The sequence below is a fragment of the Aulonocara stuartgranti genome (genome assembly GCF_965226115.1).
Source record: "Aulonocara stuartgranti genome assembly, chromosome: 20".
NCBI classification, from domain to species: domain Eukaryota; kingdom Metazoa; phylum Chordata; class Actinopteri; order Cichliformes; family Cichlidae; genus Aulonocara; species Aulonocara stuartgranti.
In genome coordinates this window covers 2,094,234-2,112,099 of record NC_138956.1, presented here as the reverse complement: position 1 = coordinate 2,112,099, position 17,866 = coordinate 2,094,234, and the positions used below count along the sequence as shown (strand labels likewise).

The window sequence follows — 17,866 nt, the reverse complement described above, 5'->3', positions numbered from 1 at the left end:
CATTTCCGCTTTGGTGGGGATATGTTCTACAGACTGGTTTCTGTGAATTACTGCTTCATTAAATAAAATCTTTAAAATTTCTGGCACGCATTGCATGTTCTCCTAGTTTTCTCACAGCCTTATGGTCAGACTCTAATATCTACTTTTATAAAATAATTTGTATAAGCATAATGGTAGGGTTTATGACCAAACTGGGAAATCTTCCTTTTAATTTTTAAAGTAAATCAGTAAAATAAAAACTTGTGAATGTCACAAACACAACTTTGCTCAGTTCTGGTGTATAACGTGGAACTTTTATGATTGGCCTTTAGGAGGTTTTGTTCTTTTTATGACCCGCTAACCTTCTTAGCTTTCTCCCTCCACAGTAGTAAGTGCTGCCCACCAGTCTCTCCAGGTGCTTGTTGCTCAAGATGATTGTTAAGTATCAATTTCCTGTGTCACCTTTATGGGTTTTATTTATTTGTCTGCTCCTTCTTGTGGAACAGTGCCTGAGCATCACTCAGGTAGATGGATTATAACTCAACTGCTACGACTCATCAATCTTGGAAATTTGACTTCCTGAATCTCATACAACTGTTACTGTCATATTATGGCACAGCATTATCAAGATCAATGGCATTTTAAATGCTTCCCAGTTAAGGATGATCGGTGACAATAAAAAGGTAAGTTGGTGATGAAACTGTCTCTGCTGTGGTGAGCTGCACTCAGCGCAGTGAGGGAGTCACCTACTGCAGCCCCAGACGAGATCTGCCTAACTGAATGAACTTGTAATCACAACAGTCACCCTGCTAAATGTCACATGTTGACCATTATTGATCATCCAAGACTTATTCAATACCCAATGACTTCATCAGAGTCTAATCAATTGACTTTTTTTTTTTTTGTTCACACATAAAAAAGCATTTTAATATTCACAGCATAAAAGGATTTGCAGTGTTATCAGAATAGTGATATCAGGCTGCTGGAAATGTGAACTGTATGTAAGCTTCAAATCCCACTGCTTTGTGTCTAGTCTCCCCTGGAGACAGGAGACCATCTGTAACAGCACAAGAAAATAAACATAATTGATTTTCCTTAATACTTTATAGTGTTACCTATCAGCCTGCACACACAGTTTGCAAACTGACGTAATGTTTTAGACCTTTGACACACACAGAAAGGAGTTTCAGATTGGAGAGACTCGGCTCGGATTCTCAGATATCAGCTACATCTGTAGGTGGTGTCCACAGTGGGATTTTATGCTGCTATATCCCAATTACATAATGCCTAATACGGACATACACAAGTTAAGGTAAAGTTCATTTTTAGGTTGTTCAGCTGAAGTACCTGGATAGCAACAGATATTCCAGACGTTTTACAGCTCCATTTCACTGGACTCTCATTAGCAAATACATTAAAATAGTGTAATAACACAGTCCTGTAAACAGTAAAATATTATTAACTGCAGCACAAACAGCAGGTTTCTAAAACAGTTTGAGCCAAAGGTTTTTTCAGCTTCATTTATCTTGTATTATTTCAACTGGGTTTCACTTGGAATACCTAATAAAGTGGCTTTCAGGTGTCCCAATTTAATGGCTATTTCCTGACTTGTGATAAGGAAAATTGAGTAGACATGTAGCTTGTTTAGTTTTGCAAACATATTATTTTTACGTCAGCACTGTGGGACAATGAAACCATCAGAAAGTAATTTTAATGAAACATTCGATACTTCAAAAAGACAGACATTCATTTTCACTGCAGTATTAATTTTGCAGTGTAATAATGTTGCTGATGTAATTTTCATAACAGAACTTTAAATTAAACTTTTCACATATTTCATGGTTACTGTTAAGGAAATTTGTTTAACATGATCCATGAAAATCCAAAACTGGAGCCACGAAAATATGATTTAGGTCTGAATACCTAAATCTTCTTAAATGCACGAATAAGCTGACAGACTGGCAGACATGGCGACACAAATTGTTTTCACTACTTTAAAACTACTTAATAAGACACAAAAGACATATAACGAATATATGAATATTCTAAAAACCCAGCATTCTTTCAAAGCTTTACGTTTTTTCCATTGCTGACATTTTCCTACTTAAGACTAAAAGAATAATCTATCTTTAACTTAAACAGAGGATTAGTGTTTTATTAATATGGCATCGCTGTTCTATCAACATTTTGCTATTAACCATGCTTAGCATGCACAGTAGACTACTGATTTGTGCTGTGAACAAGCAGGGGATGTTTAAGTAAAAAATAAATAAATAAATAAAAGCAACTCCTCTTTCCCTGCAGCTAAAACAATGCTGTATGAGGGAGAATATTACAGAGTGTGCTGCAATGATGAACATTTCCTCCTGTTTCATGTTTAACCCTGCTCATTTCCCACAGTAAGAACTCCGGAAACACACAAGTGTGCACAGCAGCTTGGGGGGAAGATGACTGATGGCTTGTTGTCATGATGTTTGGGATTCTGCCGACTCGAAGCCTCCTGGCTCACTGAAGCTGTGAAGCGCTGCAGCACATACTACAGGCTATAGTTGAAAAGTCCTGGTATTAGTAAGGTATTGCTTCATTGTCACACTGTTGAGCCTGTGCAGAATGCAGTTATCTGTAATGTCCCTGGCCATTTGCAAAGTAGTTGCACTGGATTTATGATTATGGCTCATGTGCCGAGACAGATTTCTGCTATTCAACAATGAAGCAAGAACAATTATTAGAATTTCACACTGAGCGGATGGGTTATTTTGTTTTCAGCTGGTATTCCCTGGATTGTGTGTGTGGTCTGGGTATACGCTAAGATAAACCTTACTTCTGACCTAAGGATTTTTCAAAATTGTCAATATTTGGGGGGGGGAAAGCCGACAGGCACCATCAATCACTCAGATAGCCATCTTTCAACTGGTCAGTGTGCCACGCTTTCTGTGTGTGCTTCTTCTTCAGTCCTTTCTCTGTACCTTGAATTATTTCTCTTTGTCCCTCTGCCATATTACAGCTCTATCGTGATGTCTGATGAACCTTCCCACCATGAACATGGCATAGATAGCTGCCATCTTCCCGTCTTGGAACTGCATTAACATTCTCAGCCTTGTGAGGTTCAAGAGCTGACACATAATGAGACTTGACAGTGTTGCAGGGCTACACAAGGGTCTGGTGTCAACTGCGGTTGCAGCATTATGTCAGCAGCAGCAGGATGAGAGTTCACTTCAAAACCAAGGAGGTAATCCGAGCACGGCCGCACTGATCCCAGGGCCTTGACTGCCTATTGACACACATCAGAACATGGACGCAAAACAAATTAACATCGGTCAATATTCTCCCCCCACCTCCTCCTGGCTCCTGACATAGCCACCTAAGTGTTGCCATGTTTACCTCACCTCCAGTCAAAACAATAGAGACTACGGGGATAATGATGGAAAGGAAGAAAATGTCTGCACTCAGGTTTAAGAGGGTATTTCAGGTGTTTATGGGCAGAATATTCCCATTCCTGATATGTGTGTAAGACTGCAGAGTTTGGTTTGAGGGGGATTCAAATTCAGAATTGTATTTGCAGGATCCATTTCATTTAAACAGAGAGATTATACTCTTTCTAAATCTTGTGCAAAATTTGTGGTTAAGGGGACACAAGCTGTCCAGAGGAAGGAGTCTGAGCTAAACAAAATCATGCAACTTCTGTTCCACCGGGCAGTGATGTGGAACAACACCTCATATATGCTAATCAAGCATATGGCACTTCTAGGAATAAAACATGGGTTGTTGTTGTTGTTGTTGTTCTATGAGATTAAAAAAAAGGTTACTTGATTTTGAATGCAATTTGAATGCATCCAAAGGCTGCAATAGTCTGTGGCTGCAGCAAAAACAAGGGGAAGGAAAAAAATCATTTGCAAATGTAAAAACCGAGATTGCCCGCACCTGTTTTTTTCCCCTCTTCCTCTTCTTTTCCCCTCTCTGCAACCCTTTCCCGTCCCCCGCCTCCCTCTGCTGAAAGCCATTACAGAAATACAATTTCTAATACCTCCGCACAGGTCTTCGATCGACTGCAAACAAATTTATATTCAGGCGGTAAACAGAAAGCTGCAGAGATTTATTTAGAGTGTGGAGGAGAGAAACAAGCTAGCGCGTGAACCCTGAGTAACCTCCGAGCTGACATGAAGATGGATCAGTGCACCATGCAAATGCATGGAGAGAAGGGATATATTGCACTCAGTCATTCAGCACATCGCTGCCTGTAGAATCCCATTAACTCCCACAGCTGGGACCATATTTCTGTGTTGTAAGAATGCAGTTAGAAGTTGTTCATTACGCTGAATTATTTTGTAATTACTGCAGACTTAAAAGACATAGAAAATATAGTTAAAATAACGCGATAAGAACGGAGGCAGATATTTTATAGGTTAGGGTTTTAATTAAATGTTACCTGTTAGATAGCACATAATACTAATATTAATAATGTTAATGACAGTTATGCTGCTACTACTACCACTAGCGATGATAATAATAAAAAGGTAATATAACCGTGTAGTTACTATATTTAAGTAGTAATAAAATGCATATATAAAAATTTAATTTACTAATTAATAGGTTGGTTTTTTAACTAATTAAACTAAGAGTCCGTGGGAAAGAAAAATACAGGTGTAAATAAGTTAAAATTATTAAATTTCTTTACACGTCTTCAACTTATTTGCAGGATCACAGCATTTTTTTTACAGAGATAAAAAATAAAACGATCACATGATCGTTGAAACTTAAAAATAACAAGCTAGCTATTTAATGTTTGTCATTCTTTTTTTCAACCCTCGCAAAATATTGGATATATAGAAGCTGTGAAAGCGAAAATAAATGTGGTTTTCAAATGAATATTAGACGTTAGCACTGGCGCATCAGGGCATTATCAGCTCTATTAATTCCCATGGTTTTAAATGTATGCGGCCAAGCTGAGTGTCACAGTGATGCGTGAATTTGAAAGTAGGTCACCAGAAATAAATGCATAAATAAATATATAAATGAAAACAAAAAACCCCCAAACAGCTGCACTGTGGAGCTCCTTGATCTGTGAGCTGCTGTAGCTGTGCGCCTGTAGATCTGCTTTTGCACCAAATGCCTTTTAGGGCGGTGCAGACCCAGCAGCTTTTTGCGCTTCTTAATATCTAAATATATTTTCTGTCACTCTTTCAACTTTCAGCCATGTAACCCTGTTTACACATGCGCGAAAATTGTCCCACAGCAGTTCATTTCCGGTTAAACACGAGAAAAGTACAGTCGTAAAAGCAGCTGCTAACCCAGCTGAGGAGCACGTCAAACTTGAGCTGGACACGTCCTCTCTCCCACTTACAGCTTCTTGATCTTCACGCGGAGCCATTTTTTGTATTTGTTCGAGACTAATTACAAATCTGCTGCCACTGAACTTCTAAATACCAGCTGTCACGACCTCTGAACCCGTCAAGTGTGTCTTTCACATGACCTAAGCCCTTTGCTAAAGAGGGCCCTGGGTTTTTCAAGAAGCCTTGAAAAATTTACATAATCCATTAACTACATCAGTGTAGACTTATATTATGCTAATTCGACTTTGGACAAAAAGTTTTTTTTATTGTTATCTTGAAAAATAACCAGTGAGGAAGAATATGACTTTGTCTAAATGGACAAAAACTGTGTTTTTTGGCGTCGTGTCCTACCTGTCTGAAGGTGAGAGGCCCACAGAGGTCCTCGGTGTGATGATGATTGACTTTCCTGCTGCTTTCTAAGGATGTTTGTAGTTTTGTTCTGTGGGCCTGCTTGTTGTGCTCGGACACCATTAAAAATGTTGACCTTAAGCGAGTCTCGCAACTTGCTTGCTCGGCTTAATCAGTTTTGTCCAGCCTGATGACAGAGATGTCCAGCTATTGGCCGAGAAGGGGAGGGCACGTCATCTCCATCAATCAGGGACTGCTGTTTCTCCTCTGAGGAATGTCCCCACGGTCGTCCAGCCGCCTGACCATGCATGAGAGGCCGGGCATGAAGTGCAAGCCCGTCCAATGATTATGCAGGGGAAAGGTAATAATGACTTCCTATCAAGAGTTAACGGCCGAAGGGGAGAATAGCCCTCTGTTAACGGGCTGCTGCCGAGCAAAAGAGGTTATAAACCAGGACCTGGGCAGCAGGTCTCATCCTGAACTCGGTGGTCGTGATGAGGAGGGGAAAGTGGAGGTGGAAGTTGCCTCGGGATTTTATTCTCCGCGTCTGACTTTGTGCACCTCTTCGGACAGCCCTCCTCCTCCAGGGTTTGAGGCTCTGGAGGGATTCTCGACACTGGCCTGCCCCCACTCGTCCCGTGTCCCCTGGCGGTGCAGGGTGCAGGGGCAGGGCTCTCCAGGACGTGGATACTGCGCGTCAAATAAAGAGAAGCCACAGCGCTTTGGGTCACTTACGGAGGAAATTCAAATTTACCCTCACAATATCCCCGAGATTCACATCACCGTGGGAAGCTCCACGAGCCCGGACTGTAAAGGAGCTGATACGGATGAAAGGAGTAAAACTTTTGAGTGGATGAGAGTAAAGAGGAGTCAGCACCGGGCGGGTAAGTTTTTTATGTGTGTGTTCAGGGACACTGAGCGAGAGAGGGAGGGGTGAAATGACCGCGAATTTAATTTGGGATAATTTGTAAATTTGTTTTGTTCGGTTTTTAGCTTTTAAATAACTTCCCTTTATAGTTGAGAAAGTTTGATCGAAGTTTTCTATTCGAGCAGGAAAAGAAAAAAAAAGGAGGGGGGGGGGGGGGGGGCTGACGTGTGTGATGCGTCACAGTGAACGATTTCCTCCGTCACCAACAAACAAAAGATGGATTTCAAAGATAAATGCTCCCACCTTAAAAAGCAAATCAAAACGCTTCGAAGGCAGCTATAGCTGTTCCTACTCGACGCCACATTTGAATATGCTCATGAGGAGTCGGGTGCAATTTTCTTAACGGTTTCATGTTAATATGTCTGTTAGGTTATTTAACATTTTTTGCTCCACCTACTGTTGCAAGCCGGGTTTAGACTGTGCACAGAGGGAGAAGGTGAAGTACAGTGAGAAGCCTGTTTAGCCTCAGTGTATATTCAACCCAGAAAACAATCAATTATTTACCCTTGCCCTTACTAACCAGCAGACTTTGAATAATGCAACAGACCACTGCCTGTCGAGGCTCACAGGAAGTTGAGTAAAACTTACTCCTGTAAGCTGAAGTGCTCCCTGAGTATTGATTAGTTGTCTGTTTGTAATGAAAGCCCTTGTGTATTGATTTCAGTTTGCAGCACCTTTACATGTGTCCACCTTTTTAACATAATTGCTGTCACAGATCACCATTTCACTGACTGATGAGTTCTGGGCAGAGAGCCCACAGAAGAATACATATCCCAGACTTTAAAAAAATATATATCAGGAGCATACTAATGTGAAAAATGCCCATCAATCCTCAATTTTATGTGAGTTATAGTATCTTATGTAGATCCTTCATTTGATCAATAATGTCACTTGATTGACTGGCCACTGTACTTGGGCTGGGTTTCATAAATTTTACATGGAGGAAGATTTACAACAGCGGTGGTCCAGTATTGTTTTTTCTTTCTTTTCTTTTTAATAGTCTGTGTCTGCAGTAAGAATGCTGCTGACCCAAATATCCAGTGACCAAATCTGAAACAAACAAAAAAACTATTTGTGGTAGAAGGGCCCAGCTTGTCTTTTAAGGGACGCAACAAACAATCTGAACATAAAATGATGTCATAATCTTTCTGCTACCTTTGTATGCTCTCAAAAAAGGAGAGACATCACATTTGATTTTAATTTTGATCATTTTGTGACTCAACAAACATAAAATCTGTAGAACCCAACTGTTTGCTCAATATTCAGATTAGTCCACCGGACGGTCGCAGAATAAAAAACTGTGTGGCAATGGGTCAAGCTTAAACTAATGAAATAACAACTACATTTTAAAAAAATACAATAAAAAATCCTTGGTTACATTAGTGGCTTAGCTACTGATCTGCATTTGCAGATTCTTTGCGGATGTCGCTGTGACAGAAACAGAAATGTGGCATAAACACAGCTGATTTATTATAAAAAATGAAATGGTGTAAGAAACAAACAAACCAACAAACAAATAGAAAAACCTACAGTTCATGTTCTTTAGACCGGATATATTGCCAAAGCGAGGAAGGTAGAAGGTGGCAGGCACACTGCTGATTGATCTCAAAGTCATTTTATCCATCAAACACATTAGAGACACACTCACATGATCCAAATCCATGTGCTTGGGAAAACCATTTGCTCACACCCACCCACGCAAAAAGACATTTCCTGCCAGTATTGTTTGTATCTCTGTAACCTCTTTCTGTTTCTCTCTGAAGGAGATCATCTGTAGGAGTAACTCATTAGGACTACTGTGTAACTTGTAAAAGAGTCATTAGTGAAAGTATGCTTTCCTCTGGAGGTTGTATTGGTTTTGCAACCCCCCCCCCCCCCCCCCCCAAAAAAAAAAAAAAAAAGTATTGCGTATTCTTCCATGTTGAAAGGCCTCCATAGACCTGCTGTAACCTGATCTCCTGGCTCAGTGTATATACTCCCAGTGCGTCATTCTTCAATTATGCTTTGACAGCACCTGAATTACTGTGGGCTGGATGCCCAGATGACTGAGGCAATGTGTATTGATCTATCCCTTTTCTTCTTCCCTCTCCTTGGCTTGGAAGGCCCTTCCATTCCCTTTGCTGGCTGGCTATTTTTAAGCATGCAAGTCATTCCTCAAATATTTAGTTTGATTCTTTTATGCCCTCTGGCCGGCATCAATTCTATTATCTTTGGAGCCATTAATCAGAATGTGCATGTGATTTGCACTCCACAAAGCTCAAGTTCTTAATTACGTACAGTTTCTCTGCATTGGTTCTTCATATTCACTGGCCTCAAATTCTCAGGCTTGGTCACCTTCGCATTCATTTTCTTAAAACACAGATGTTGACATTTATCCTATAACTGACCTTTCCATCTGCTATGCTTTTCCAAGTGGCTGGAGGCCTGTTAACCTTCCTCTCTATGAATTGTGGTGGGAGGCATTGCTCTACACCTGGCACACTGACTCCATTATGCAGAAGCAGCAGCCCATTTTCTCAGAGGCAAAGACACACTGACGACTACCCACAATGTCAGCAATGAAAAATCCAGATATAGCTGCACTTCCTGTCATTCATTGCACATAAGTAGCACAGATGATACTTTAATGTGTAACCCAGAAACCTCAGAGGACAAAAATGGAGACATTTGTCATTAATGCAGCGTTCGAAAGGATTTGTAAACTGTTAAACTGTCATTGACACAGAAAGACCCGAAGGCAAATAATTAATGATTCCGATGAATACAGTTAATGGACTGTAAATGCTACAAAGTTGTGTTGAATCGCCAAACATCTGACTGCTTTATATCAGAATATACGGCATATATTATTTTCTATACGGTTTTTAATGAACTCGCTGAATGTTTTGATGAACACGCTTTTAAAATATAATACTGCCCAGTAATACTGCAAAACATCCAAACTCACACTCAGAAGTTTCACTTTAAATCTGATTTCCAAGCTGTGAGCTTGTGGACTGCAATGTGCTGCACAGGTCTTTCTGTTGTTATGTCCCATGTAGATAGCACAACATTTCAAGCCTCTCTGCTTTACAGCAGTTCAGGATTTTGCACCCTGCCTATAGGCTTTTTGGTAAAGCTGATACCTCTGATGAAACATCTTCATTATACAGGGGACACTTTAAATCATTAGACTGGCACAGAGCCAATTCCTGTAAATGAGTTTTATATCATTTTATCCCCGGTGAATGCTTCAATACTGAACTACTCTTTAAGTAAAAAAAATATAATAACGATTATTTATTTATTCTCCATTATCACTGAGATTGGACTGCATATCATTTATTCAGTAAACACTGAATTTATTTTTTTCTGGAAACAAAGTTATGACTTCACGTATAGCCGAACAAACTGAACCTTTCACGTTTTCAGCTTTGGGGTTCAGCTTAAATCGAGGATATGGGCGTGGATAATTTAATTCAGAAAGGTTTTGTGCTTCTTTTGTTAGTAGCCTCATTGATCTTGCTAAAGAAGGTTTTCATGTCCTCTCTCTCTCCCCAGTCAGGACGCGCATGACCTGTGGGTTCAGTATTGTTGACTCGGGCCTCGGTGTGGTGGAGGCTGGAAATCGCAGCATCTGCGCGGACGGCCATCCCACGATGACCGGAGCCCCGAGGATCAGTTACAGCACCAAGCAGCTGACCGAGCTGGAGAAGGAGTTTCACTTCAACAAGTACCTGACGCGGGCCAGGCGGGTGGAGGTCGCCGGCGCCCTGCAGCTTAGCGAGACCCAGGTGAAAGTTTGGTTTCAGAACAGACGCATGAAGGAGAAGAAATTACAGAGAGACGGGCTACTCTCCGACCCAAGGCCCGCGGCTCCGCACTCACACGCCGACACTTTGGACACCTGCCCCTTCCACGGACCGACCTAGCCAAAAAAAAAAAAAAAAAAAAAAAAAAAAAATCAAAACAAACAAACAAACACCTGCCCCTGAACTCCTGAACTGCATCGTGCGTTACACGGCAAGTCTGCACATGTTTTGATTGGCGTTTGCATCGTTTTCAATCAGGCTTCACCTTTATTTGCTTACAACGATGGATGCTTAACGCAAGAAGCGCAAAGGCAAGTTTCTTCATGCAAGAACGGGCCCAGACGATTTGTCATTCTCTCCGGCTTCAGACTGGTGCTCTGATTTGAATATTAAAATTCAACTCATCCCATTGCGCTCCTATCTACACAATGTAAACGAAGATACAAACTCATATTAATTGCCCATAGAAACTGTGGAAGTCCATTTGCGTATTTTCTTTTTGTGTTTTTTGTGTTTCTTTTTTTTGTTTTTGTTTTTTACTTTTTTTTTTTGGACAATTTATTCGGCAAACTTGAACACATTTTAACTCGTGCTTCCCAGTTTCTATGTAAAATGTATTATTTCTATTTATTGAAGATCTATTTATGATTATTATTTATTCTGATATTTTTACAGCATTTATTCACATTATGCCATAGCTGCCGTCTCAGACAAATTAAAGTCCACAATTATGTGGAATTGTTTCTGTTTAAGCTGTTTGCTTCTGACGGCTCACATTTGAGGACAGGAGGAGATACACCTGTTGTAGGCAGAGCCCACGCGTTATGTTACCAAATATTTATCAAGCTAATTTAGCTTCGCTTTGAATCCTGCCTTCGTGTCGTGTGTTTTATCCACTCCCACTGTTTCCTTTATCCACGGAACGATTAAAATGCCATGATTGATGGAGAGATTTATTGACGGGCTCGTATTGGAGTATTGATCCGTGGTGATCCATCCATTTGAGGCACAAATATGTGAGCATTTGCATGCATGTGTAACTGCATGTTAATGGAATGTAGAAACGTCGCGATCGGGAGCTGTTGCGTCTTTTATTGCTTCTATATATGCATCAGAAAATGATAATTTAGCTGAAAGACTCATGCGGGAGAAGAGACAATAAAACGGTGCCTGTGCTGTTTTGCAGATCAACCAATAAACTGTGTGGCCCCAGCAGTTCGAGCAGCTAAATATTCCTTCCAGATTCACATCTCATCTCATATAAAGTAAATGATGGTAAACACGGCCCTTAAACACTGTTATGTTTCCGGTATCACACTGCGTTTCTATCATGTTAATGTCTACTTTAATATCAAGATATGGGCCATCAGGCACATTAATTTTGTGTAAGGGAATATTTTTGTTTAGCTTTCAATTAGCGTGTTTGCACTGGATATGAAGGTTACTGGATCCAAAACGGATATTAATCATAACAAAGGAATTAAACTTGAGTGTTGGAGATTAGAAATAAAGTGCTAGGATAAAAAAAAAAGATGAAGAAGAAGAGGAGGAGGAGGAGGAAGAAATTGGGTCGGTTTCAAACCTCTGACGAGCGTTCTCGTTTGAATTTGTATTTGTATCATGTAAGTAAAATGCTACTGGTAATACTCATTTAAAGTAATACAATTGCGCCTTTGTAGGGCACAAGAGTAGACATGGAGGCTGCAAGGCCAAGCTAATATATGCAGTTACACCAGAGTTCACCTCTCACCTCCTGACCTTTGCCTTGCCTCGGAACAACGATGACCCGGTCAGCGGCTCTGAGAGAGCAAGATGCACCATTAATTTGGGTGACCTCGAAGTCTGAGCTTTTCTCTTCCTTTCTTTCGTTTTCTCTTCTTCTTTTTTTCAACAAGCAACTCCAAATGCTTTTGTTCTGGTGTGGGGTGTGTGTGTCCACACAACAATATTTCATCGAGCTGAATAGAAGGGCGAGTAGGCCATATGATAATTGTTCATATTATAATTCCATACCAGGCCAGATAATGGATTTTTTTCTCCTACACCTAGAGGTAACCTAATTTTTGCCCCGTCTCTTATTTTAATAAGCCAAAAAAATATGCTACTGGCTCAGTTTATAAACCGGATGAAAGAGTCTTTTCACCCAATAAGTTTTTGGATATAAACTACAGACCTATTTTTAATAGCAAAGTTGAAATATTAGAGTTACTTGAGCATGCTCAACAGTTAATATGATTCCATGTCAGAGCCAGCATAAACAATATTTGGAACAACTATTCATTAGAAGTTTGCAGTTTATATATTTTATGCATATTTGCTTGAAGAATTACAAAAAACCCCTACACACACCTATTTTTCTCCAACCCCCAAACAATATGTTTTTAATGTGCATCTCATTAGTGAAAGCCAGAAAAGAAAAGAAGTTTAAAGTTAAAGAAGAGGGGCCAACTTTACAAACATTTAAAAGTTTTCTTTTTCTTTTCTTTTCTCGGAATTGATATGAATGATTTTACATGCAAGCAGGGCCAAAATATGTTGAGCCCAATTTATCTAGAATTTGCATTTAAACAAAACACACACCATTAAGGCTGCCTTTCTCTAAACAAAATAGCACAAATTGGAATGTTTAACAAAACCATCAAATGTGTTTGTCTCGTTAATGCAAAGTGCGCGCACGTGAAGGTCACAGGGATAATGATGGGCACAGCGATGTTGGGATCATGTCAGTTTAAAGCCATCAACTATAAAAATGTCCACTGTTATTACAGCAATGTGTTGTTTATGTTGACCTTTTTAGGAACTCTTATCATCTTATCATGTAGTGACAGGGCTCCATGTAGCAGGTTGTAATGTGCACAGCAGACCCTTGCAGCACGTGTGCACTCTGACTTTTTTTTTAAAATCCAAACTTACTTAATCACATGTTCTTCTGCATAATAGATACACCTAAAACACACAGCAGGCTCAGTAATAAGGAGAGGGGAAAGAAAAGAGGGAAAAACCTAATGTAAATTAGAAAGAAGAGGTAAATGTAGAAAAAAGAGCTGCTTTATTTTGTTTGAACCATCACCTTCATTTCATTGTGTGGCAGCTTCAGTGTTTGCGTCTCAATTGATGAAAGCAGAACTGCATTGTTTGTTCAGACCTGACATTTAGTTCGAAAGCATTTGAGCGTGACTGCTCTGATGAATTTGTACTCTCCTGTAATTCCTTCCTGAAGATGTACGGTTGGTTCGGAAGACTGACAGCTGTGCTGTGCTTAGACACACGTAAACACGTGGCAAGTGGGAAGAAAGTTAAAGCCAAAATTACTCAAATCCAGATATATTGCTGCCACAGGTAGCACCAGCATCATCATCATCATCTTGGAGCAAGCTTTCCTCACCTTCATTTTTTTCCTCTTTAAATACAGTGGTTATTTCTCATGATGAAAATCAATCTAAAATCAGTTTTATTCTTCTCATTAATTCAGCAAGAAAGCTATTCATATTTAAAATAAGTATAATCATTTGTTTAATGAATAGTTCCACTTGTTTTGCTAAAGTATTCCTGAACAGAAAACACACAGCTGAGAATAAAGCAAATCCACTGATGTATTAGTGTATAATGAATGAGGCTATTGGCAGTCTCTCGTTTCTTCTCTTCTCTATTGTAAGCTGGCTGGTGTGGGCAGCTGTTACAATCCTCCCGAGGAACACTGAGGCGTGAGCAATGTGTGCCTTACAGAATACCTTACACTACTTTTTTAAAATGAACATATATAAGTGGGTTCTTTCTGAGCTTGCACTAATTAATGCTAAGTTAACCTGAAATTAACTTAATGCATAATATGCATGTAATATTTTCACCAAGCTCGAGGGAATAAAATCAATTGATCACGTTAAGCTTTTTCTAACTTTATGTGAAGCACTTACAGAACAGATAGCTTGGTTGTTGTTTTAATTATAGGCCATTTGAATGCTCTCCTCCCTTTAGTTTTTTTTTCTGCTTGTCTGATTTTACTGTTTTTCTTTATTTGCAAAGACTTTCATGCACTATTAGTCTTTTTGATCGGCGTTATTCACATATTTGACTACCAAACAATTTGTACATCAAGAAAAGTAGAAATGAAGCGCACCTGTGTGTGCACGAGCGCGTGCCAATGCATGTTTGGATGTTCTGTGTACAATTACACAAATATGTGTTTGGTTTCCTAGGTGCTGCTAATAATGCGCTCAAAAAAGATACAAAGCACCTATTTGAATAATTGTTCACTCGCATGCGTACACACGCGCACATACAAATCTATACATTCTGACAGAGCGGCGCAGAACAACATGCACACCAGTCCAGTCCTTGCCTCTCCTCTCGTGCTCCACTCCAGGGAGCAGATGTTTGGGGACAGCTTACAGCCTCAGCGAATTTCTGTGTACAAAGCAAACAGTAGCACTCAGCACTTCTGGCTGCAATGGGAAATGTGCTCTTGAAGTGGGGGGAGGGGTGGCCTTTGAGTCACTGTAAGGTATCATGAGGATGGGTGGAGAGGGGCAAAAAGAGTGAGAAGGAGGGTACACGCAGAGGTGAAACTGTGTCAAGGTTACAAGTGGCTTGCATAGGAAAGTCCCCCCAATTTCCCGAGACATGTGCTGCTGTGTGTCGAAGCAGTGCAGGGCAGCATCCTGGCTGGTATACTTAGTACCCCTGTGTGACATCATCAGGAAAATCAAGCTACATATCTGATTGTGTCTACATGACCTCTCCAGTGCAGCTCTGTCTGCTCACTAGTTTGGATTGCCCTTTGAAAAGTTGCAGACAAGCATAAAATGGAGGGAAAAAGGGGGGAAACAATGTAGTAAGTCGCCGCAAATATTGCTGATATTGCATCTAAGACATCAGCTACAACATGGGACCAGTTCTGCTAATGATGCCACCGATATAATGCATTGATTTAAAGGTGCTGGTCCTGTGGCAGTATGCTACCCGTGCTCTCTTTTGTTTGCCTTCTATAGAAAAGTAGCATTTTATATTTATTTCAAAAGATCACTAAACGTAAGTTCTCAAGATCGCTCATGAAAATGACAGTATTATTTTGCACTTAAATAAATATTTTGTGCCCTTTTCATCCATTCCAAAATATTTACAGTGCAGCTTTACCGCATATGCTCGTCAATATGCTGCACACAATTAGCTCAAACACACACACACAAGCATACACTTTTACTTGTGCATGCGAGAAGACACATTTTGACCTCTCATCAGTGTATTATAATCCCTAAACAAACCATCATAAATGAGCCCTGCCATGCTTATTTGTCTGAGCGAAAGTAACCCCCCACCACACCCTCCTCTTCTGCCCTTGGGGTGAGGTTGCCATAGTGACAGATTCATAGACATATGGAGAGAGAGGAGAAGAGGAGCTTGGCTGAAGGGGTGGGGCTGAAGGGGTGAGGTGGAGAGAAGACAGAGGAGAAGGGGATGGGTACCAGTTTGAGGACGCTGGCGCTCTGTCTTTCAGATGTGTCTTTGTGTTTCATCTGTCAATCAGCCATCCGTGGCAGTTTGTGCTCGGCGAGGGAGCAGTTCATGAACTTTTACTCTGCCAGACGCCATCTTGGCTGTATTTCACAGGGGGCGGGATTGATTTTCAAGCATCTTCACCCCCCCCCCCCCAAAAAAAAAAAGAAGAAAGAAAGAAAACATGATAGGCTACGTGTGGAGGCAGCAAAATGTGCATTATTAAATTGACTTGCAAATTTGTGTCCGCATATTGCAGTCTCTTGTCGTTTTGTTCCTTATGCTAATGACTAATGAGCATTAGGGAGACAAACATACAGATGTTTTTGCATCTCACTAATTAGATTTGGATGATGTTTTCGGCTAACCTGAGGACAGCTTGACAATGGACAAGGAAAGGGAGAAGAAAGAGAACTAAAAAAGAGAGAGTGAAAGGAAAGGGGTGTAGGTTTGCAGCGGCCATCAGGGCTGGCCTTGGTGCTGTAAAAACATATTTTTTCATCAGACATTTTATGCAAAAGGGAAAGACCAGGTGCTCAATCAAACCTCACGCCCACTGTTTTATTTTTCATCTTCACCCCTCCCAGTGCTTCTCTGCACAAACCTTCTGTGTGCCTTCCCTCTACCCTCACACCATTCTTCTCTTCCTCTTCCCTCTCTGTGTCATTCGTCTTCCATTCTGCCCCTCTGCTGCCTGCTCTCCAACTGATACGAGAGAGTGACCCTTGGGCCCTCAGGGGTCAAGTGATACAAGGTCATTGGCAGGTCATCTCTGCTGACTGGCTGACCTCTAAAAGGACTTCTGGAAGGAGCCAATCGGATCTTGCTCCTTCCCCCCTAAGGCGGATCCCCCTCCCCAGCTCTTCGGCAGCCTGTGTCACATGACCAGTGTGAGGCGTCAGAGGGAGGATGATTAATGATGCTTTTAGTACCTGTTTAGAATGAAGCTGTCCACACCGCACTGTAATTACCCACTCCCAGGCGGCAGCTGCCCAACGTAATTGCTTTTTGTTTGTTGACCTGGTTTATTGAGGAAAAAGATGGCTTTGGCTGGGTAAGATGGTGCTATGTACAGTATACAGAGGTGACAATAATATGTATGTCAAAATTTTTTGGTGTCATTGCATGGTAGAGATTTATGTAAGCCAGGAGAGAGAGGACGTGTACCTCAGTTGTGAGCAGGAGGAGATACAAATGTGGCAGGATACAAAGTCACTTTAGACTGGTTTTGTACCACAAATGCACTTCTTAACACAAAATAAAAGTGGAACGGTATTTAGCCACAAAATGTCAACAACAGATCTACAACCTTTGCACAGAACTCCAAAGACAGCCACAGACCTCCTGTGCAAGGTTACCGCATGCAACACTAAAATACACACACGTTTGGCATGCACAGTCACCGAGGAGTATGTTCTGTCATGCATAATTTATGACAACATCTCAAAGGTGAAAAATTAAAGCTAAGTTCAGAAGGTCAGTGGAATATTGCACCTAGAGGTCCCCCCCTGCCCTCCCTTTCCCTCCCATTTCTTGTTTGGCTACATGCCTAAAGCAAATATGAAAATTTCAGTACCTGCGGCGCAGTGCCACGAGGACAGTGACAATGAAACTCAGATAAACAGCCCCTCGTTTGACCTATGGAGAGCATAAATTTACCACCCATAAATCCCTGAGAGTTTCAGCTCTGTTTGGCGCATTTGCAGTGCCTCTCTACCCAGACTGAGAGAGGCAAGTGTCGGGTATCTGTGCTTCTGTATGAGCAGCTTTCATCCTGCTCCTGGTTCTCACATAACTCAGTCCTGCAGCCTTTATCACCGCCCCATAAATAACGAGGCTATCGCCTGATAATGTCCGCTTAATGCTTAGTCAATAAAGCCCACAGTAAGAGGGGCCTTTTTTAGCCTCTCTCTTGTACATAAATATAAACAGTGCAGTAGATTGATGTGATGGGCAGGCTCTTTCTGCACTGGGACAAAAAAGAGGCAACGTGTGGG

The 17,866-nt window shown here is 40.9% G+C and overlaps 1 protein-coding gene across 1 annotated transcript; it reads left to right on the top strand.

The window, feature by feature from the left end:
- Positions 1 to 6,024: 6,024 nt before the first annotated feature.
- LOC309696799 (homeobox protein Hox-C1a-like) lies at positions 6,025 to 13,987 on the top strand (the record flags this gene model as incomplete). Its single annotated transcript, XM_082518215.1, has 2 exons — positions 6,025 to 6,541; positions 10,126 to 13,987. 2 exons carry the CDS (start codon positions 6,025 to 6,027, stop codon positions 10,494 to 10,496), a joined length of 888 nt encoding a protein of 295 aa, XP_082374341.1. The 3' UTR covers positions 10,497 to 13,987.
- Positions 13,988 to 17,866: the final 3,879 nt, after the last annotated feature.